The sequence below is a fragment of the Echinops telfairi genome, unplaced genomic scaffold, assembly GCF_000313985.2.
Source record: "Echinops telfairi isolate 266 unplaced genomic scaffold, ASM31398v2 ScPeMD7_7421;HRSCAF=8459, whole genome shotgun sequence".
Classification (NCBI taxonomy): Eukaryota; Metazoa; Chordata; class Mammalia; order Afrosoricida; family Tenrecidae; genus Echinops; species Echinops telfairi.
The window spans coordinates 4390194-4411989 of record NW_022111321.1 but is presented as its reverse complement, the minus strand read 5'-3'; the positions used below and the strand labels follow the sequence as shown (position 1 = coordinate 4411989).

At 52.0% G+C, this 21796-nt stretch overlaps 1 protein-coding gene across 1 annotated transcript in view; it reads right to left on the bottom strand.

Moving 5' to 3' along the window:
• Positions 1-7973: 7973 nt before the first annotated feature.
• Positions 7974-21796, bottom strand: part of AMOTL1 (angiomotin like 1) — a 124459-nt gene continuing 110636 nt past the window's right edge. Inside the window, exons 10-13 of the mRNA XM_004709020.2 lie at positions 17371-17496; positions 16121-16347; positions 14098-14373; positions 7974-13051 (exon numbers count right to left, since the gene is read on the bottom strand). Of these exons, the coding sequence (XP_004709077.1) occupies positions 12942-13051; positions 14098-14373; positions 16121-16347; positions 17371-17496 (739 nt within the window). The 3' untranslated portion in view covers positions 7974-12941. The remainder of the gene's footprint in view (positions 13052-14097; positions 14374-16120; positions 16348-17370; positions 17497-21796) is intronic.

Sequence of the window (21796 nt, the reverse complement as noted above, 5' to 3'; positions counted from 1 at the left end):
TTATTTTATTTTTTTACAAACCCTTGTGTCGAGGGCTGACTTTCAATAGATCGCAGTGAGGGAGCTGCTCTGCTACGTACGAAACCCCGACCCAGAAGCAGGTCGTCTACGAAGGGTTTAGCACCAGGCTCCCCACGAACGTGCGGTGCGTGACGGGCGAATTCCTATTCTTTTAAAATAAATCATTTTACTGGGGGCTTGTACAACTCTTATCACAATCCATACATCAACTGAATCAGGCATGTTTGTATGTATGTTGCCCTCATTTTCTTCTAGACACTTACTTTCTATTGAGCCCTCGGCACCAGCTCTTTTTTCCCCTCCCCACTCCCCCCTTCCCTCAGAACCCCCTGATAGATTGTACATTGTTATTATTTTCACCTCTCACACCGACCACTGTCTCCCTTCCCCCATGTTTTCTGTTGCTCTTCCCCCTGTAGAGGGGTGCATGGTTATGTGTCGATCACTGCGATCGGTTCCCCTTTCTCCCTCTCATCCTGTCCCCCTACCCTTCCAGCATCACCATTCCCACTCTTGGATTCTGTGTGTCATGAGCTCCCATCCCTTCCTATACCTGTGCACATGTTCCAGTCCAGTCCGAACTAGGAAGCAGCACTGGGGTCATAGTAATGGGGGGTGAGGAAGCCTCAAGGAACCAGAGGAATATAGTGCACCTGGTGACATCCTGGTGACTCATCCCCTTCCTGTGGACCCTCGGTGGGGAGATTGTTCCACTATCTACAGATGGGCTTTGGATCTCTGCTCCAGCCCTCCTCGTTCTCAACAATATGTTTTTGTTTGTCATGTGTCTGCTGATGCCTGTTACCCGGTCCCCATGACTCTCATGATCGCACCGGCGGTGTGCTTCTTCCATGTGGACTTGTTGCTTCACTGCTGAATGGCGGCTTGTGTAACTTTAAGCCTTTAAAACCCCAGACACTCTATCTTTTAATAGTTGGGCACCATCTGCTCTCTTCACCACATTTGCTTATACACCTGCTTTTTCTTCAGTGATTGTGTCGGGAGGGTCAACATCTCAGACTGCAGATTGGTTAGAACAAAGTCTTCTTGTATTGAGGGAGGGTATGAGCAGAGGCCCAAAGTCCATCCCCTACCTCAGTGGATTGCTGTATAAATATATGTCCATGGGCCAATACCTCTATTTGTGTGGATGAATGTGTTTACATATGCACACCGCTATGTTCATACCTCTGTCCATTGCTTTGCTTCCTATGTCCTTCCTCTGTTTCCTTTCACCTTCCTCCTGCCCCACGGCCACTTTCCTCTTATTTCTGCCTCTTGGTACCTCCTCTTAGCTAGTGTGCTGTTGCTCCGACTCCCACCCCCTGCCTTGGATCTCTATTTCCTCCTTGTTATTGACTCCAACACCCCTGTTGTTTCTCTGTCTGTCCATGGCGCAGCCTGCTCACTGCCTCCTCCCCCACCAGCTTTACCTCCCAGGTCTCCCTGGGACTGTTGGTCCCACTGCTCTCTCCTCCGGCATGCCTCCTGTGTCTATCCTATATAGGTAGGTACACCGACTATGATATAGCCCAAACCGACTTTTTAAAAATTAAAATAGTAAATGAATAAGAAAAAATAAAATAAAAAGAGAAGAAATATACAAAAAATCCTGGGTCTGTTCACTGGCCTTCAAGATTGTCCTGGAGCTGCCCCTCCCGGCCTGGAGCCCCCACTTTGAAGGCGGTGTAAACACAGGATCTCTGTAAACTCCCCAGGGCACGGGGATCATTGGCCCTCGAGGTCTGTATCTCACAGGGCCGGTGGGTGCCTCTCAGGAAGGCTGGTATGCCTGTAGTCTTCACTGCTGCTTTTCTTTCTTCTGTTTTTCAAAACTGAAGAGGAAAGCCAAGGAACAGAAAGGGAGTCTCGCCAACAACAGAGCCCACAGCAGAGTTGACCAGACAGACAGAGGGGAGGGAGATGTCACACATACGGAACCGTTTGAATGTTACCTCAGCAAGTCTTACGACACGAAGTCTACAGCAACCAATAGACTATCTGGTTTATTTTTAAGTTCTTGGAAGGAAGCTTTAGAGAAGCCTATTGGACGGAGTTATGACCTATGGCCCGTAGACATCCTAGCCTGTGGTGGGGCACCAGTGGGGCATGGGAAGCCACCGTGGCTGAGCCAGGAGCTCTATGCTTGCATGACTCTTCGGGCACTAAATGAGAGGAACCCCATTGTACACTAGCTCAGCAGAAAGGAGGGACCTATTGGTTCTCCAAACCAAACCACCAGAAGGGTGAGAACCACCTGGACCACAGTAAGCACACAGCTCGGACTCTACAAAGCTTTGCTCCTCTCTGCCTGCTGGCTATCTTCTGTCTTAGACCTGCTTCCACATCACTGGGTCCCTGTCTGCCAGCTGACCCTGTTCTGCTACCAGAGAAGGTCTACCGTCTGGTTCAAGCGGGAGACTTCGGCATGGAAGGGCTGGGCGCCAGGGGGGGACTTTGCACTCCAATGGCCCAGCTTAGATGCCTCTATTGACCATGGTAAAGAGGAAGGGGACAATGAAGGGCCCTGGGAGTTGTCTTCCCTGGATTCATCAGTAATGTGGTCTGTAAGATGGCAAGTCTCACAGAGGGTGGGGCACTGGAATGCTGGTTTGGGGTACCCCCTCCAGTGTGTACAACAGAGTGGTGCCACCCGGTGTCTTTGGTTTCCTGTTCATGCTCCTGGAAGCACCCATAGAGACTTAAAAAGCTGCAAAAGCCCCTGCGGGAGGCCCACCCTTTGCTTCACCGAGGCCACCAGTCTGATCCCTTGGCCTCCTGGTCTTGGGAGAAGCTGCTCTGTGGCACTCTCTCAGGAGGATCCCCTCGTCTGCCTGATGGAAGACTGCATGGAGACTCGTGCTTTCATCTCAGAGTACTGCGCCCAACCTGCTGCAGCGGGCAGCTGAGCACCATCCACAAGGACCAAGGGCCGTGGGGTCTCACAGATCTCGTCAAGTCCCTGGGGTCCATCTCCCAACAAGGGAGAATAACCAGCTTTTTTTTTCTCACATTGATCTTGTGTTCTCAACTCAGCTTCAACTGATGCTGCCCAGCTGCCCTAGAGGAAAAATCCTGACTTTTGGGAGGCATGCCAAACCAGGCTCAAACACCTGCCCTGCCCCTTCCTGGCTGTGCGGTGGGGTGAGTTGCTTACCTTCTCTGAGCCTCCTAGCCCTTGCCGTGGTGAAGACCAAAGGCACACAGGAGGTGATCTGATCACTCCAACATCCCACGCCCCGACATCCTCCAGGGCAGAGACTGCCAGAGCATTCTGGGTTCCCTCCAGGATCTAAGGCTGCTAGACACATAATTAATTTTTGCCAATAGCCTGTTGAGTAAACTGTGAGCTAAGCTTGTATGTAGCCTCTTTTTGGAGCCAAATATTTGTAAAACTTAGAGAGACACTGCAAAATCAAAGTGTCCGGAGACAAGGGAAGAAGGATCAACGAAGAAAGAAGTCACTTGGACAAAGGCCGAGTTGAACTGTGCCAAGAAAATGCCTCCTGTAGACACTGAACAGAAAAGCAGCCTGTCCGTTAAGAGAGCAGATGGAGCAGGGCAGCCTGGGTAAGGCTGGGCGTGAGCCATCAGCTAGGCACTGGGGATGTCAGGTCCTTGGGACACCATTAGCATCATGGTATTATCACCCATCTGTGACTGACACGCACATGGGAATAATAGATGGTATTCAGTCAAGCTGTATATATAGAGACACACACACACACATATACTGCAAGCTATATCCTCTTTCTTAGAAAGGAGACTCAACCTTCCCAGTTTCTCCCTGCTCCTAGTTTTCTCTTACCTGCTTGGAAAATATTGTGGGAAAGCTGGGTGGCCACCAAGAACCTTTTAATATTCAGGCTTTCAGTAACCTCTCTTCCATACAAAGAATGTTGTATGGCCACTAAAGATAGTAAGTTCCATAGGTGCTGGCATGGGAACCTACCTGTCATCTATGCTTGAATGGAAACAGAAGGTTTATGCATAGCATGATGTTATTTTTTACTTCCTGTTCAATTACACATAGCTACATATCTTTTTGTCTGTATCTGTAGAGAGGTCTAGAAGGAAGTCTTCCAAAGCTAGCAATGCCGACGTCCAGCACTTTTCAGAAGGAAGTGACTTTCACTTTGTATGCATATTTTTAAACAGGTGTGCTCTACTTGTATAAATAATTTGAACACAAACAGCTAGAATCTTTTCTTCCAGTTTCCATAAAAAGCCACTCGGGCACACGAATGGACGACTCTGTACCAGGAGCTCTTGGTGCAAACGGCTAATCTATTGGGCCAACTGGACAGGTGAACGCTTATGTCCACCCAGGAGCACCTCCGAAGGCAAAAAGTAGCCTCTGAAGTCCTACGGAGAATGCTTCTCCTCTGAAACACGGCGGTCGCCATGACTCGGCGTCAACTGGAAGGTCACAGATGCACCCTGGACACAGATCCCGCTCCAGACAGATGAGTCGAGAGACATCCGCGGGGCTACAGTTCACTGTGACAGGAGGCAGCCTAGGAAGGTGCTGGATTAGATGCTATGATGCACGTTACTGTCGTTTTTTGGGGAGGACCTGCGGTACCACAGACTGCCAAAAGGACAAACAGATCTGTCTTGGCAGAAGCACAGCCAGAATGCTGCTTAGAAGCGAGGATGGCAAGCCTTCATCTCACATACTTTAGACATGTTATCAGGGAGCCTGGTCCCTGGAAAAGGCCCGGGGAGGAAGCACAGGGCAGCAAGTGCTTGGTAAAGCAGAAGGGCGGTGAACAGGAGGAAGGGCTCAAACAGGCACGCAGTCGGATGGCACAGGGCCGGCGGGGCTTCCTGCTCTTGTCGCTGTCAGAATCCACTTGCGGGTACCTAACCACCACCGTGGGCTCCACCCGCGACGACTCTTCTCTCCTGAAATCCCTGCGACTCTTCTCTCCTGAAATCCCTGCGGTCCAGCCGTCTGGGTCCCAGACACCTCACAGCTATGGCGTGTCAGCAACTGTGCTCACGCCGTGAAGGGTGTTTGTCCTGGTGTCTGTCCCCTGTCCTGAATTCACAGGTGGAGGGATGGCTCACTTTGAGTTCAGACCAGTGAAGCAACTTTCTCCACGCGACTCAGCTAATGATGGAGGAGAAGCAATTCACGTTGACCCTTTTGACCTGAAAGACCTTCTTGAGAGAAGTGACATTTGAGCCGCATGTTGAGCCACGAATCGGATGTGGGCAGACAGATGAGAGGGCATTCCAGGACAAGGGTTCCCACAGGCGGGGTGGGGGGCAGAAGTGGGAACTCACAAAGCAGGTTGGGGCACAGGGATGGTTCCAGAGTGAAACGAGCCTGAGGAGGTGGGCTGGGGTCTGAGTGCTTGAACTTTGACCTCTGTCCCAAGGACCGTGGGCCAGGGAGCAATGAAGGCTGCTGCTGTTCCCCACCGTGGAGTGACATGGCCAGACCCGCTTCAGGAATCGTGAGGGGCACACAGTGCGGTGGCGTGGATGGAGCCAGTTTGCCTGGGTTTGGCTCTCAGCCCTGGGCGCTCACAAGCTCGATGATAACTTTGAGCAAGAGACATGACTTCCCTGCCTCTGTTTTTCCACCAGAAACGAGGGCAAAACAAACCCAAATCCAACCCACAGCGGCAGAGTCTTCCCGAGTCATCGCTCCCCTCTAGGAGCAGGCTGGAACCGTCCTGAGAGCAGGCACCTCCGCCATCCTCCCGGGAACTGCTGGGGACTTAACCAGCTGACCTTTCAGTTAGCGCCCGAGCCTTTTCACCACTGTGCCACCCCGGACCCCTGCCCGTCTGTGCAGTCCAAGTCTCAGTGACATTTGATTTATTTTAATTTAATTTGCCTACTAATTCTTTTGAGGATAAAAACAAAATCAAAGTACTAAAACAATAACCAAACGAACTCCAAGTCCACAGAAGGAAGAGTGGGCAGGCCGGAGTTTGTCTTCTGACTCCTCACACTTAATAAGCTGTGGAGTTCCCCCTCCCTCTGTCCCCGCTCCCCCATAGCACCCTTCCTGAGCCTGTGACCTCACTGGAAACTCAGGGAAAATGCATGATAACACCTTTACCTATGGTGGGGGGTGATGGTGGTGGTAGTGTGAAGATTTAAAAAGCCAACTCAACCAATGTTCAGAAGGACTCACGAAACCAATCTGAATACAAAGCTATTTATTTTACTAGCTTCCAGCAACAGGCTCTTAGTGATTGTACTCCCAATTGCTCAGCAACATAGTCTGGGCACCTCATGCTCGGTGCACATGTCGTGGGTCTTCAGGAACCTGGGAAGAGTCACCTTGGATAGAAATCTGAATTAGATTGGAATGGAATCCTTGGCCTTCTGGGCTCCATGAAGCTCCAACTTCAGCTTTTTCAAAACCACATGTCCCTCTCCAACAGTCCACCCCAAGAGGAGCTTAGTCCCGAGAGGTGCTCAGCTCACCTGGACCAGGTACGATGACATGCGCCTGTGGAGATGGGATAGCTAAAGGGCGAATGTCAGAGACAGGTTGTCAAGCTTGACGCAAGGGTGACAGTTAAAACACAGCGACCTCCTTCAGTGACCAAGGCCCCATTCGATTTCATCCACAGACCATTTTTAAGAAAGGAACGCCATCGCTGTCTTTTGGGACCTCCCTCCCTATCACCACAAGCCTGGGTAGTTGTCAAGCACATCACTCGTCCCTGTGGTTCTGTGGAGGTCCCAGCCCAGGCTCTCCAGGCAGCCTGGAGGTCCCAGCATCATGTGGCTACCACCTGCAGGGACACACTGAACTGTCAGGCTTGAGGCTTTCTCTTGGTGTATAAAAGGCTCCAGACAAAAGCCAGAATGGTGGAGAGGCCAACCCTCACCGGAGCTTCAAGCACTGGGCCAGCTCTTCAGGCAGCAGGTCCAGGGAGGGCCCTGCTATCCTCTCAGGCAGTGCAGAGAGCTGAGAGCCTGGGAGCTACATCCGTTTGTTCTTTGAGTTAGGGAAGTCACGTCCACAGGCCCAAGACCCAGAGTTCTCAGCAATGGATTCCTTTGGGTAGCCGAGAGCCCACGCAGATTCGAACCTGAGCTCTTCTGTGCTCATGTTGGCCCACCTTTCATATGGGTACACGGGCTCTGACAGGGAGGTCTGGGTTCTGAGTCCAGCTGTCAGTTTATTTCTTTAAACATCACTTGCCTATGGTTGGTTACAGCTATTTCTTCCTCATTTGAAATCAGGAGGAGGCTTGTTGCGAGGACCCAGGGATTATTTATGGCAACCACACCAGTAAACACATATCCATCACTCTCCCTAAGCTCCCAGCGATGGAAACCTGCTCTTGCTGGGAATGACAGCACGGTGGGGGCCAGGGATGGAGTGGGCAAGAGGTTGTGACAGCAGGGCCCTGGTCCCCATGGGGACCCTCACAGGCAGGACTGATCTTCTCTGGCAGCAGTCAGAAACCCTGGCCCGAATGTCACTAATTTGCCATATGGCTTTTTAACCAGAGCACCTTTTCCTCGGTGACCAGAGGCACCAACCAGCAGCTACCACCTCCTGCAGCTCACCTTGGGCGGGGGGTCGGGGTGGGGAGTTGTGCCTCACTGACAGGCTCTGTAAGGGTTCCGATGGAAGTGCAAGCTGCCTCCCTGGGGCCACCATCTCTCTGTGTTTCCTTATGAAGATGGTGATTACATTTGGTCTGAAGGTGGCAGAGAGGGCAGCCTGCCCGTGTAGCCTGGGCGACATTTCCTCTCCGAATCGAGGGGTGTGTGTGTGTGTGTGTCTGCGAAGGGGAGGGCCCTGTGAGCATAAGGCCCCCAGGAAAGGGAGCCAACCCTCCTGGAAGCAAAGCTACACAATGAAGCGGCCCCACAGCAGTGAAAGGAAGTTAAACATCTGCGGAGCAACACATGTACATTCTGCTCCGGGCAGGCAGAGGACAGCAGCGAAGGAAACAGCCATTTTTCCATTTCATCCATTTATTATATACAATATTAAGGCACACGTTTAAGCAGCAAAGAATAGGAAAGTCTTTGGCTGACCAACCACATGGATATTTGCCGTGGGGGGTGTGCTGTGCTCTTGGACGCCAGCGCAGTGTGTACACAGACTTCTGGGCCGCAGTGCTCCGTGCAGACAGGCGCACCCGGGCGGGCGGAGCCCGGGATCCCAGGCTAGTTTACACGGGTCCCTCGTGCCTCACCGCCCTTCCTCCGAGGCACTGGACACACATCCCGGCTCAGATCAAACCGCTGTGCACAAGCTCGCTGACATTCTTCTTTGCACTACCTCCTTATGGGTGGTCTGGTCTGGGAGTAGAAGGCTGGGCAAAGAAAGCACAGGTACGCATGCCACGGGGCATCAGCACTTCAGGGACGGACGGACACAAGGAGATGCTGTATATGCACTTCACTAGCAGAGAGCAGTCTTTTAATTCTGGGAGAAAGCGAAGGTTCGTGACAAAGCACCTCAGAAATGTCGAGCAGCAGGGCAATCACATGCACTTGGAGTATAAGGTGTCTTTAGAGGATCCCGATAGGGGCTTATCCTAAGTGAGTGGATGCCTAACGCCTGTAGGGAGTGCCCAGGTATTGAAGCGCCTGAGGCACGGCAGGGGATTGAGTTGTGAAAGCGAATCCACTGCGAGTTACCTGGGGTATTGACTACTGAGGCTCTGAAGGCCTCAAGTGGAGGGGCTGCCAGAGACCCACCTGGGGAATTTTCTTTTCTTTTTTAAGGAAGCTAGAATGATGTGACGATGTAATCGCCTATCATTTTTCATTCAACAGAGCTGTGAGCGACTCTGGATGATTTTCAGACCTTGAATCCATCCTCAGAGGGATGGTTTCTCATCTCTAAGGTTAGCTAGCCACAGGCACATGCCTGGTCCCCAAGGTCATTCTCATCAGGGTCTTTCTACTTGGGTGGCTCTGCAGCAACCGGCTCCCAGGACCATCGGCTGAGATGGGAAACTCAGATCTTCTCTGTATTTAGGAGAGCAAAGGAGCTAAGCACACAGCCTAAGCATCATTCTCCACGTGCATGCACTTAAATATGCATGTCTATCTACCATTCACTTACTAAATGAGATGAAAGTTACACTACTTAAAGGGCGGAGTGAAACAGCAAGACAAAAACAATGCACATTAGTTCCAGGAAAAAAAAAAAATCCATGTATTGAAATGCTGACCTGCAACCACTCGCAGCTGACCAGCTTTCGGGAACTTCTGAAATCTGCTCATTAAAATGTCTTAAAAATCTCCCACCGAGCCGCACGTCCACGGCAGACCCAATATACATTTCTCACACCAGATGCATACATTTTAAACACACCAATTGGCAAGGAAAAAAAGAACAGAAAACCAACACCCGACGGGGCATTATTCTGTGCAGGGGAGGCAGTTCTGACAGCCTTTCCCTGCCTAACACAACTACTGCGGTCACTGCTTCACGCTCCGAACTCATTTGGAGGAAATGCCTCCCTACCCAGAGACGCTGAGCCCTGTGCTGTTCAAATTCCTACCCCTGGAGAACTCAAGGAGCAAGTGTTGACCACATCCTGGTCTCCCACCTGCCCCAGTACCTGCTGTGCACACGCTCAGTGTGGTCACCAGTACCAATGTCTGGGAGACAGAGGACAAACTGAGAAGGGGAGGCAGTGAGTTTTGGACAAACAAGTGCTGCCTGGCAGTTCAGCTCTACGGAGCTGCAGACAGTCAACGTCCACGGGCACCAGACCCTCTGCTTAGTGAAACGTCTGGAGGCAGAGGCCTGAACCCAACACCCCCTATTCCACTTTGGGCAGCCGGCAGAAGCTTCCAGACAACACTCCAGGATGAAGCAGAATTACTTGGGCACATCTTCACAGGAAGCCAGAGCTTTTGCCTTGCTGCTGACAGAGAATCTCCCCAAGTTCCACAATCACACACCACTGTGGAGTTTTGAAGAAGTCAAGGTCCCTAGGCAACGTGGATGAGCTTGTCAGATGTCTTTTGCAGCCCGCTGGTGATGGAATACAAGCCTCTCCATCCGCTCCTGCTGTGTACGGGCAAAACTAGGCATTCTGGGTTGATCCTGTTTCTGATCCTGAGAGAGGTATGGCAGCCGCTCTTGAGTCCGTCCACGCGCGTGTGGGTGTGCGTGTGCATTCAAGTGTGTACAAGGCAGAGCAGAGATGGGTGCTGCAGGGGGATTATGATCTCCGGGTTAGAGGAGGCAGTGTGGTCTGCTAGTTAGGGCACACCTCCTTGCTCCGATCCCTGCTTCAAAGCCCAACTCCTGGCTGTGAGGCCTTGGGAAGGGGCTCCCCTCCCTGAGCCTGTTGCCTCATCTGTGTGAAATAAAGGAAATGAAACTTTCTTCGGTCAAGGTGGTTTCAAGAATAATCAACAGGAACTTACTACAGCACTTGCGTCCTGTAAGTACTATAAGTTCATCGTGTTTTTTTGAAAATCAAGCGAGATGCTATATTGCAAACTGCCCAGGGCTCAGTGAGTGGTCAGGCCATGCGATCAATCCCCTTTACCTACTTGCCAGGCAGGCTTCAAGCCAGCTGTGGCGATGACAGGACTGAGGGAACTGGCTAGCTGGGGAAGCCCCCGAACAGAAGTTCTCACGCTCAGGGCCTATTCTCAAGGAAGAGTCTCAGCATGGCAGAAGGAGCAGTGATGGAAGAAGCAGCCAAGAAATGTTGGCTGTGGCTCTATTTGCTCTTAACAATGCAAACAGCCTGGCACCGCAGGGGCTGGGCTCTGGTAGAGTAGGCAGGCAAGCTTGCTTTGACACCCCCCACCCACCGGGGGGGGGGGGCAGACAGGCCCCTGGAAACAAGGACTGAACTCTCCTCTCACCCACTGCTGCATTCGGGCTTGCAGAACTGACTTATCCCCTGGTCTCCTTTCTGGGCCACCCCTCACATGAACTAGGCACCCAAAGGTCCTTAAGGGTGTTGGTAGCCACCCAGTGAGTCTTGTCTCCCATGAAAAGTGATGGCCATGGGACTTCTCTCCCACGGCCTCACCCTCGCTGTGAGCAGCCCTATCCCCCCGTGGCAAGGCCTCCTGTCTCTCCCACCAGCAGGTGCCAAAGGGAGCTGCCCAGCCTCTCCGCGCCCTGGATGTCCAGTCTGTGGTGTTTACTATGACTCGAAAGGGCACACACGCATGAGGCCCAAGCTTGGCGCTCGCGCAGAGCATGTGCTGGGGAGAGTCGATGGTTGAGGGCACCCTGGACCCCACCTTACGGGAGCTTACAGCCCTTACCACCCCCAGTTTGGGGAGGCTAGAACTTCACCCAGGTTCCACTCTAGAGATTAGCCCCCCAAAGAAGCCATCAGGGCAAACATTCCCATTAATGTACCTGATTCATTTAGAGGAGCTTTGGAAACGTCTTAGGGCTTGTATTTTACGTTTTCCCGAGGAAAGGAACCCGAGAAAGCCAGACTCCAGCTGATCTGGCACCTCCAGGATTTGTAAAGGAAGCCGGTGTCCACGAGTCTTATGTGAGGCTCACCATACACGCCCGGCTCCTTTCCCTGGTAGCTCTGTCATGTTGTGGACAAGTGGAACGCTCCTACACCCCCACCTGCTGTACGTGGCCCTGTCTGACAGGCTTCAGGGTCAGCTCACAGCCAAGAAACCACTGTGTGAGCCCTCACATCCCGACAGAAGTCACAGCATCCACGGCAGTACACAGGCTCACCCACAGCCAGCAGGAGCGCAGGGCAGGGGTGGCGGGACTTGCTGAGGGCCACCCATCCCAGAAAGTGGCTGCCAAGACTACTGAGCGTGGAGCGCCGTTGCCTGGGGCGCAGGCTGGAAAGACCCTAACAGAACCACAAGGTGGACGTGAATAAGCTCCTGGAAGATGGTGGGTGCCAGGGCCTGACTGCAGGAGGCCACAACGGCTGCTGCAGTTCCCCGCCCTCTCCTAGCTCACCCACAGTCAGAATGATGTTCACAGCTGCAGCCCCACTCGGGGTGGGAGGAAAGCGGACACGAAGCCAGCGCCCCATTCTGTCTCCCGGGTTGCTGAGAACCCCCAGGACAGAACACAGTTCAGATAATGCTCTGACCATCCCCAGACCTCAACAACACTGCCACGGCTTCCTGGAAAGAGACAGGGGTGGGGTGGGAGGATAGAGAGGCAAAACGGAAAGTGAAAAGAGACTGGGGGAGAACGGTATGGGGGAGAAAGTGAAAACAGGTGGGGGAGAGAAGTCCGGGACAAGGGGCTAGGCCGAGATCCTAACACGCCCATCTGCTTCAACACACTGCCGACTCCCGCAAAAGTCCCAAAGTCCAATGGTCTCTGACGACCCGTGCCACACAGGGCCCTAAGTGAAGACCACTTTTTCACTCCTCATCATCTGCAAGCATTCCTTCTCATTGTCTCTTACACTCACTCACTCACTCACAGACACTGGGAGGATGGCCCGAGTGATGATGTATGAACACCGAGTCCTGTGTGCATGATACTAAGACTGGCCCTAGATTTCAACCAACATGCTAAGGGGCAAGGAGATGGGGTGGCCCAAGGAAGATCCATGCTCAGGCTTATCTGTTTATAAGCAGAGAATGGAGGTACACAGACCCTACCCCCAAGAGATTCATTTTTGTACGGTGAAACATTCCGTCTCCTATTTCACCTCCACTTTGTTTCCAAACCTACAGGCATCTTCTCTCTTCCACCATGTGCAAGACAAATTTGTAACACGTGCCTCTCTCTCCAGTCACGTAGGTCTCCTGGTTTGTATGTGTGTATGCGTGCACGTGTGTCTTATTTTTACATTTATAAAAATGGTTCCTGGGATCTGAAATCCATATCTGTTCAAATCATCTTGCTTTCCCCCCACAACCTCCGTGACCTTCCCTCTTCCTCTTTGCCATGTCCCTTGTTTGCCAGTGTTCTTTCGGCTCGAAGCGCCCCAGGGAGGGCGTCAGATGAGCACTTCCATCATCTCTCCGTCGGGGAACTCGGCCTTGTGGAGCACGCTGCTGACTCGGCCTTTCCCATGGTCGGGGGCTTTCCCGTGGCCAGGCGAGCTTTCTGCCAAACGAAAGGGTGCATCAGAACAGCACAATCCCTCCTACGCTCCTCCCACACGCGCCTGCAGGCAGGGAGCCCAGAGACAGCAGTGGGTGAGAACTTAGTGCTATGAGGTACGCACCATGCTGGTCCCAGAGCTCAGGATCATATAAAAGACATTCACCATCAGGGTGGTGATGGGAACAGGATGGAGTGGGTGAGAGTGACCTTGGGACTTCGTGGGGCGCTCCTTACACTCACCCTTTCTCCTCCCATTACATCAAAATGGTCAGGTGCCCACTATCTGCTTTACCTGGTAAAGTTCATCCCAAGAATTCAACCTCCACACTAGTTACAACCCCCACACACCGTTTACCCGGACACTCAGGGACCCCCACAAAGCGCTCTTCCCAAGCCGCCTCCTCTCACAAGCTCTACCAATGCCACTCACTAGCAGTGGCGCCAAGGCTGTGCCAGAAGTTAAGTGACCCTACAACCACCCATCTTCTCCCATCAGGACGAACCCGCTGCACCCTGAAACCTTGATATGTGAATGTCTTGCAGGCAATACCCCGGTTTCTAGATGCTTGTGCGGCATCTAAAACCTAGCTGAGTGGACAATAACTCGCAGAGACCACCTGTGATGGGGCAGGTTCTGACTCCGAAGCTGACCTGCTCTTCCTCCCGGAGCCCCCAGGAGGGTTCAAACCCACCAACCTCTCGGCAGTCCAGTGAGTGTGCAATCACTGTGCCACTGGGCTCCTCTTGTCTGCTACTAGCTCCCAAACACAAACACGGACCAGTTTTCTAGCTCTGTTGGGGCATCTATTTCCACTCTTTCTGGGGATGGGTTAGTTTTACAGTACACGTGGGAAAGGCGGGTGCAGCTGTGTACTCATTCTACATGATGTACAGTAGAAGTAAAGCTGAGTCTCACAGCAATAAAGAGCAGAGGCCAAGCACATTAGCGACATCAAGACCACATTTCAAAACCAGCCCTCCCCAGCGCAACAAGAAGCCTGCCCTGGAGCCAGTCCTCCAGTTCCCAAGGGTGAGCGAGCACCTACCAGGCTTCTCTGCAGGGCCCCTGGTGGCAGGGTGTTTCAGGGCGGGGCTGTTGGAGGGGGTCATGCCCAGCCTGCTGCGGGTGGGGAGGGAGGCCATGCTGGGCCAGAAGAGTTCGGTGCTCTTGTCCGTCTGGGTGCTGCTGTCCTTGCTGCCTGTCTTAGCGTGGGCGCTGCTGGCCACTGTGGTGGAAGCAGTCGGAGTCAGGGCCGCGGTGGGTGGGGCTGGCAGCATGGGTGCCGAGGAGGGTTCATGGTGCTCCTTCCCCAGCAGCAGTCCTGGGGGGCGGGGGGGAGGGGGAGAACAACTCTTTCAATGCCATCTGTTTTCAACCTGCCTTGGAGGTCATTTTCTTTGACTGAGGATTGCTTGATTCATTCACCTAGCATTTCATGCGCATGTATCACAGGCCTGGTAAAACTGGGAGCACTGGGGAGCACTGAGAAACACCTCTCTATATGCCCCTCCCTAGACGTCTGCCCCGTGAAATGTCGTCGCCCAAAGTCCCAGGCGCTGCTGCGGCTGGTCCCTGGACCACACTCTGGATGTCTCCTTTCTCTTTTCACAGTACTCCTAGCTTTGCCTGATGGACACAGAAGCAGAAGCTCAGGGAAATGCCAAGTTCAAAGTTGTCTGTAGCAGAGATGGGCTTCAGACAGTCGGTGCCCTGTCCACCGTGCCGCCCTGCTTGCGGAAGGCTCGAGTCTGACAGCGATGTTCTCATGGGGAGTGCAGGGTCCACTAGACCAGAGCCGAACCTCGGGGGCAGGAGGCGGAGGAGAGAAAGCTCTGTCACCTGTACCTCCTTCCAGTCCAATGGGGAAGAGGCGGTCAAAGCTCTGGGGGACTGGGCATGGCCTATTCAATACTCATGATGCACGGGCACCAGTCCATGTAAGATTCTGCACAGCAACGGGACGGACCTAGCAACTGTTCCTGCAGGCCACCCGTCCTCAGCTCCCAGGCTTGGCTTGTGCCCAACGCAGGCCCGGCCTGCCTGGGTGGCCAGCTTCTCCCAGGGAGGCTTCCATCAGACCCACCACATTTTCAGTCTCCTTAACCAGGCCTGCCTCCCAGGCACCCTAACGGCTCTGCAAGTGCCCTTGGCAGGGGCTTTGATGCTGACATCTGTTGTCCACACACGTCCTCTTTGAAGTGCACATCCTCCAGGGTCAGGGGCAGCTGAAGTGACCCCGTGGAAGGACTTCAAACAGAGGTCTGGCTGGAGCCTTTGATCTCCTAACTGTGGGGTGCACCCTCTCGGTCTTGTCAACCCATTGGCTCCTGTGGTGTCCTGTGCCGGGAGAGCTGGCTCTCAGCCCCAGAGAAACAAAGCACACGCTAACCCGGGGAACTCCGTCAGAGGGCCAGGGAAGAGCAGGGAGCGTGTCTGGGGATGCTGCCTGCAGGCAAGGCGGGCTCTGCCACTTCCACAGAGACTCCCTGTGTCCTGCAGGCCAGGACCCCTTTGCTAGGGAAGGAATCAGAGGCAGAGAGGTCGTCAGGCTGGACTGAGGCAGAACCACGCTCAGAGAGGCCTGGCATCCCTGGGCTTTCCTCCTTTTATGCTGTACAAACGGCCTGGAATTTCAGGAACGAGTAATAATTACGAGACGAGTCAACACAGAGGGAAAACAACCTACTTCAGTGGCTTTCAGAATCCACGCCATGCTTCTGGCGGCAGATTAAGCCAAAAGGTAAGGTAAGCGTGAAGTGACACCTACAGGGGACTGTCCACGACAGATGAGAAAGTAAGCACCTGGAAGCCGGTGTCCCTGCGAGCTAGTACATGGACCACTTCATATCCACGACTGAAGGTGGGCGGAAGGACCCTGCCCATTTTAGAGATGAGCAGACCGAGGCTCAGAGATGCTCTGTACCACTGGCGTATCCTGTGACCAGTGGAGCCAGGGCACCATTCGAATGATGTTTAGGACTCAGCCTGCCCACAAGACTGCCTTTCACGGCTTTTGTCTGAAAAGCTTTTGCTTTCCTGATCCGGGGTTGGGGAGGGACGCAGCTCACCGATGCTCCCCTTCCAGGCCCTCTCTTCCTTCCTCTCTTCGGCCAGCTGGTTGCTGGTCAGAGAGGTCTGGCGGGAGTGTGTGCCCGTGGCTGCAGCAATGGACGGGACGGAGCGGGCGGGCCGCAGGCTGGAGGAGTCTGTCTTCCCAGCATCCTTCCGGGATCGCTGCTGAAGGACCTTAATCATGGCATCCTTCTCTATGATTTTGGCATGCAGATTTTTAATACTGTAAAGGGTTTGGGTTAAAAAAAAAAAATCATTGTCATTGGAAAAGCCCGAACCAGTTCTCTTTGGCTGGGCAGACAATTTTAATGCTAACTCAGGGAGGGGCGTTCGTTCACGGCAGGTGAAGTGCGCAAGTGTCTAATAATCTACAAATGGTGGAAGAGGGCTCTTTCACCAAAGACTGCCTTTAGCTGGCCCCACGGGAATCAAAGGGCTTGCTAGAACCTGAGGACGTGCAGTGAGAACCTGAGACGGGCTGGGGACACCTCCTGGGTCCACCCTCTGAGGGCCCAGCGTGACCTAGCAAGGGGATTGGGAAGATGCAGAGCACGCAAGCTTACAGATGGAAGTAGATTTCTGAGGGGAAACGGACCACGAGGTTCTTGGGACGGAGACAGGCTGACCCCCAGGGCACCAAGGTCCCCCAATAAAGTAGGAAGCAGGTGGGCGCTTTTCACCACTCAGAGTAATAACTCTGAGTCTATCAACTACCAAGTTCTATATTCTATACAACGTTTCCTATAAAGGTCTAGAAATGGAGAGCTGAGGCCCCCCACTCCATCGCTACTGGGAGGCAGACTCATTTCACTACGTCACAGGCCTGCCCCCAATCTTGTCGAACCCACAAGAGAATGCATTCGCTAACAAGTTCATCCTCTCTAGCCGCGATACAGAAATTCTGGCTCAAGAATCCTTGAGCCTTTGGAATGATTTCCCTTTTCCAGCTCCCTGGAAGTTGAGAGAGGGAGAGAGAGACCCAGAAACACCATGGGCATTCTTCTGTCACTACACTCGGCCTCCGTGAGGCTATATCACGGAAACAGCAGGTGCCAGTCCCCTGCTGAAGCTGCAGGTAGCGGTTTGCCCCGGGCTGAGCTGCCCCATGAGAGCCAGCTCACAGCCACGGAGACAGGGTGGCAGAAGCACTGGTGCCTGGAAGGGGCTGGGATGGGAGCGCGCATATGTGCGGGCTGGGGGCTCCGCAGTGGACCCGGCGACGCACTGCCCACCCAGCCCTCCTTACGTGTACTCCATGTCCTGACACCTCCTGCTGGCCTGCACCACCTCCTCCTCCTCCTGCCAGATGCGGGCCTCCAGCGAGCTCTCGCCATAGCTGCCGTTCCGAGAGTGGTTGATGATCGTCGTATCCCTGACAACACAGGACACGCTGGGATCACGGGACGCCACTATCATCTTTGGTTCAGCACAGTCAGGACAGAGCATGGTGCTCACAGAACTGGCCCTCTGATCTCACTGGCTGGCGGCCGAGTTCCTTCAGCGGCCTCTTTAGTCAGTCACGTGCCCCTGTTTAACTTCCGAGTCCCCGACAGTCCCTTCCTAAACTTGTTAGTATGAAGGGACACACATAACTTAAAAGACCAAAGCTCACGACCCTTGGAATCACATGGCAGACAGGTAGTCCTGGGCTAACGATGACTCTGCCCAAATCAGACACGTTCCTCCGGCTCCAGTTTTGAGAGCCTGCCGTACAGCAGGGTTGTGACCCTGAAATCCATCTGCGGGGGACACCTGAGAATGAGGACGCCGGCAGACGACATGCTGCAACCGGCGCAGAGGACAGAGTACTAACTGTCCTCACAACTCAGCTCCCTGAAATCGGGGTGAGACTGACTCTCCGCAGCCTAGGGGACAGAGTGGACTGGCCCCTCTGCGTTTCCGAGACGGTGACTCTTCACAGAAGTCGAAAGCCTTGTCTTTCTCCTTTTACTAACTCTCACTCCACAGCTGTTCTGAGTGTGGGCCCTGGTAACTCCACGACACCACGGGCCAGGGCTACTGGTACTAGGCAGCTCCTCACACTGCTGTGTGCCGAAGAGCCGATTCCGAGTCCTTACGACCCAGGTGGCAGAGCAGGAGTGTCTCTGGTGTTCCCAGGCTTCCATCTATACGGAAGCAGTTCACCAGGTCTCTCAGGGTGGTGGCTGGTGGGTTTGAACCACCAAACCAGTGGGTCAGCAGTGGTGTGATTAGCCATTCCGCCACTGGGCTCTGTTCTACACTTGGCCACTTTCTCAGAGTGACAGTGTTACTTCCATCTATCACTGGGCATCTCTCTCTTTCGGTATTTGACCATCAAGTGAGGACCCAGTCAGTATTTGAAATGGAGCGTGATCCTCTTGGGAAATGAGGCTCCAGCAAGTCCTGCTGCACACTGGCATTCTACTCCACATCCTGGCCCGTGGGCTGCTGCCTGAGGCTCAGGCCAGGTCAGTGCAACAAATGTGTTGAGGACCAGGGTCGAAAGATGGAGAAGACACTCCCTTATCCTCAGAGAGTTGGGGCAAGGTGGGTGGAGAGAAGGGCTGGTGAGGTGGGAGAGCGGGGACAGACAGAGAGAGATTCAAAAGCAGTCTGGCTGGGAGCAGGTATCTGACTGAAAATAACTGGTCAAAAACAACTATTTCTGTCACCGGTTTTATCCACCTAATTGCTCCTAATTAACAACAATTAGTAAAAATAAGATAAGTGTGCCATCTAAGTAATGTGTCTTAGGCTAAAAGGCACAATAATCTCTCTATTTATTATGAATGCTAAATTAATAAGAAATGATTCAGCCAAACATATCACATCTCCTAACTTCACACCTCAATGTTCGAACCATAGTCGAAATCTTAACGTTCTGTTCCAGAACATTCCCAACAGCATCTGTCCCAGCAAGAGCCACCACGTAAGGAGGGTTCACTTGGTGCCCGGGACTGGCTGGAGCCCCGACTTCTCACTGCTTAGGAGGCTGGGATTCTTCTTCTCACTTCACAGATGATGAAACAAGGGTTAGGTGACCTTTCTCAGGCCTCCTGGTCAGCGAGTGGGAGAAACGAAATCAAACCCAGGTATGGACAACCTCAAAGTCCATACATGCCCCTCATCAAGAGACTACGGTCCTTCATCGTGAGACTACCACACTTCACCATTAGACTACTGTCTTTCTTTTCTTTTTGTCTAATCATTTTATTAGGGCTCGTACAACTCTTATCACAATCCATACAGACATCAATTGTGTAAAGTACATTTGTACATTCATTGCCCTCATCATTCTCAAAACATTTGCTTTCCACCTAAGCCCATGGTATCAGCTCCTCATTCTTTCCCCTCCCTCCTCGCTCCCCCCTCCCTCAGACCCCAGATGCTATCATGAACCCTTGATAATTTATAAATTATTATTTTGTCATATCTTGCCCTGTCCGACGTCTCCCTTCACCCACTTTTCTGTTTTCCATCCCCCAGGGAGGAGGTTATATGTAGATCCTTGTAATCGGTTCCCCCTTTTCAACCCACCCTTCCTCCACCCTCCCAGTATTGCCACTCTCACCACTGGTCCTGAAGGGAGCATCTGCCCTGGATTCCCTGTGATTCCAGTTCCTATCGGTACCAGTGTCCATCCTCTGGTCTAGCCAGATTTGTAAGGTAGAATTGGGATCATGACAGTGGGCGGAGGAGGAAGCATTTAGGAACTAGAGGAAAGTTGTATGTTTCATCGTTGTTACATCGTACCCCAATTGGCTTGTCAACTCCCTGAGATCCTTCTGTAAGAGGATGTCCAATAGCCTACAGATGGGCTTTGGGTCTCCACTCCGCACTCCCTCCCCTCATTCACAATGATATGATTTTTTGTTCCGATGATGCCTGATACCTGATCCCTTTGACACCTCATGATCGCACAGGCTGGTGTGCTTCTTCCATGTGGGCTTTGTTGCTTCTGAGCTAGATGGCCACTTGTTTACCTTCAAGCCTTTAAGACTCCAGATGCTATATCTCTTGATAGCCGGGCACCATCAGCTTTCTTCGCCACATTTGCTTATGCACCCACTTTGTCTTAAGCGATTGTGTCGGGAAGGTGAGCATCATGGAATGCTAGTTTAATAGAACAAAGTATTTTTGCATTGAGGGAGTACTTGAATGGACGCCCAATGTCCATCTGCTACCTTAATACTAAGCCTATAAATATACTGCATGCATATAGATCTATTTCCCCATCATCATATATAAATATATCTATATATGTACATGCCTTTATTTAGACCTCTATAAATGCCCTTTGCCTCCTTGCTCTTTCCTTTATTTCCTCTGACTTTCCTCTTGTCCCACTATCATGCTCAGTCTTCATTTGGGTTTCAGTAATTCCTCTTGGTTACATTACCCTTGATCATGACTTACCAGGCCTTCTACACCCTCCTCACCACCGATTTGGACCACTTGTTGTTCCCTTGTTCCTGGGTTTGTTAACACCACTACCTTTCCCCCCACCTTCCCGTCTCCCATTTCCCCTGGAACTGTCGGTCCCATTGTTTTCTCCTCCAGATTGTTCATAGACTACTATCTTTCATCATTAGAATACATCCCTGCACCATTAGACCACATTAGAATACAGCCATTCATCATTAGCACTCAGTCCTTCATCATAAGACTACAGTCCTTCATCATTAGCTCTCAGTCCTTCATCATGAAACTACAGTCCTTCATAATTAGAATACAGCCCTTCATCATTAGACCACAGTCATCATTAGACTACAGTCCTTCATCAGTAGACTACCACCCTTTATCATTAGACCACAATCCTTCATCAGTAGACTACAATTCTTCATTAGACCACAGCCTTTCATCATTAGACTACAGCCCTTCATCATTAGAATACAGTCCTTCATTATTAGACTACCGTCCTTCATTATTAAAATACAGCCCTACATCATTAGACTACCACCCTTCATTATTAGACTACTGTCCTTCATCATTAGACTACCACCCATCATCATTAGAATACAGTCCCTCATCATTAGACTACCATCCTTCATCATTAGAATACAGCCCTTCATCATTAGACTATTGCCCTTCATCATTAGAATACAGCCCTTTATCATTAGAATACAGCCCTTCATCATTAGACTCCCACCCTTCATCATTAGAATACAGCCCTTTATCATTAGACTACTGCCCTTCATCATTAGACTCCCACCCTTCATTAGAATACAGCCCTTCATCATTAGAATACAGCCCTTCATTATTAGACTACCATCTTTCATCATTAGAATACAGTTCTTAATCATTAGACTACAATCCTTCATCATTAGAATACAGTCCCTCATCGTTAGACTACAGTCCTTCATCATTAGACTAACGCCCTTCATCATTAGAATACAGTCCTTCATCGTTAGACTACAGTCCTTCATCATTAGACTACAATCCTTCATCATTAGAATACAGTCCTTCATCGTTACACTACAGTCCTTCATCATTAGACTACCACCCTTCATCATTAGAATACAGCCCTGGAGGCCTTGTCTGCCTTCCTGAAAGAGGCCTCAGCTAAAATGCATGGAGGTAAACAAACCATCAAGCGTGACATGTGAGAATGTGGTCCAACGAAGCAGTTACAGCTGAACACAGCAGGGCTGGGCCCTGGGGGTTAGGCACTGGGCTGCTAGCTGAAAAGT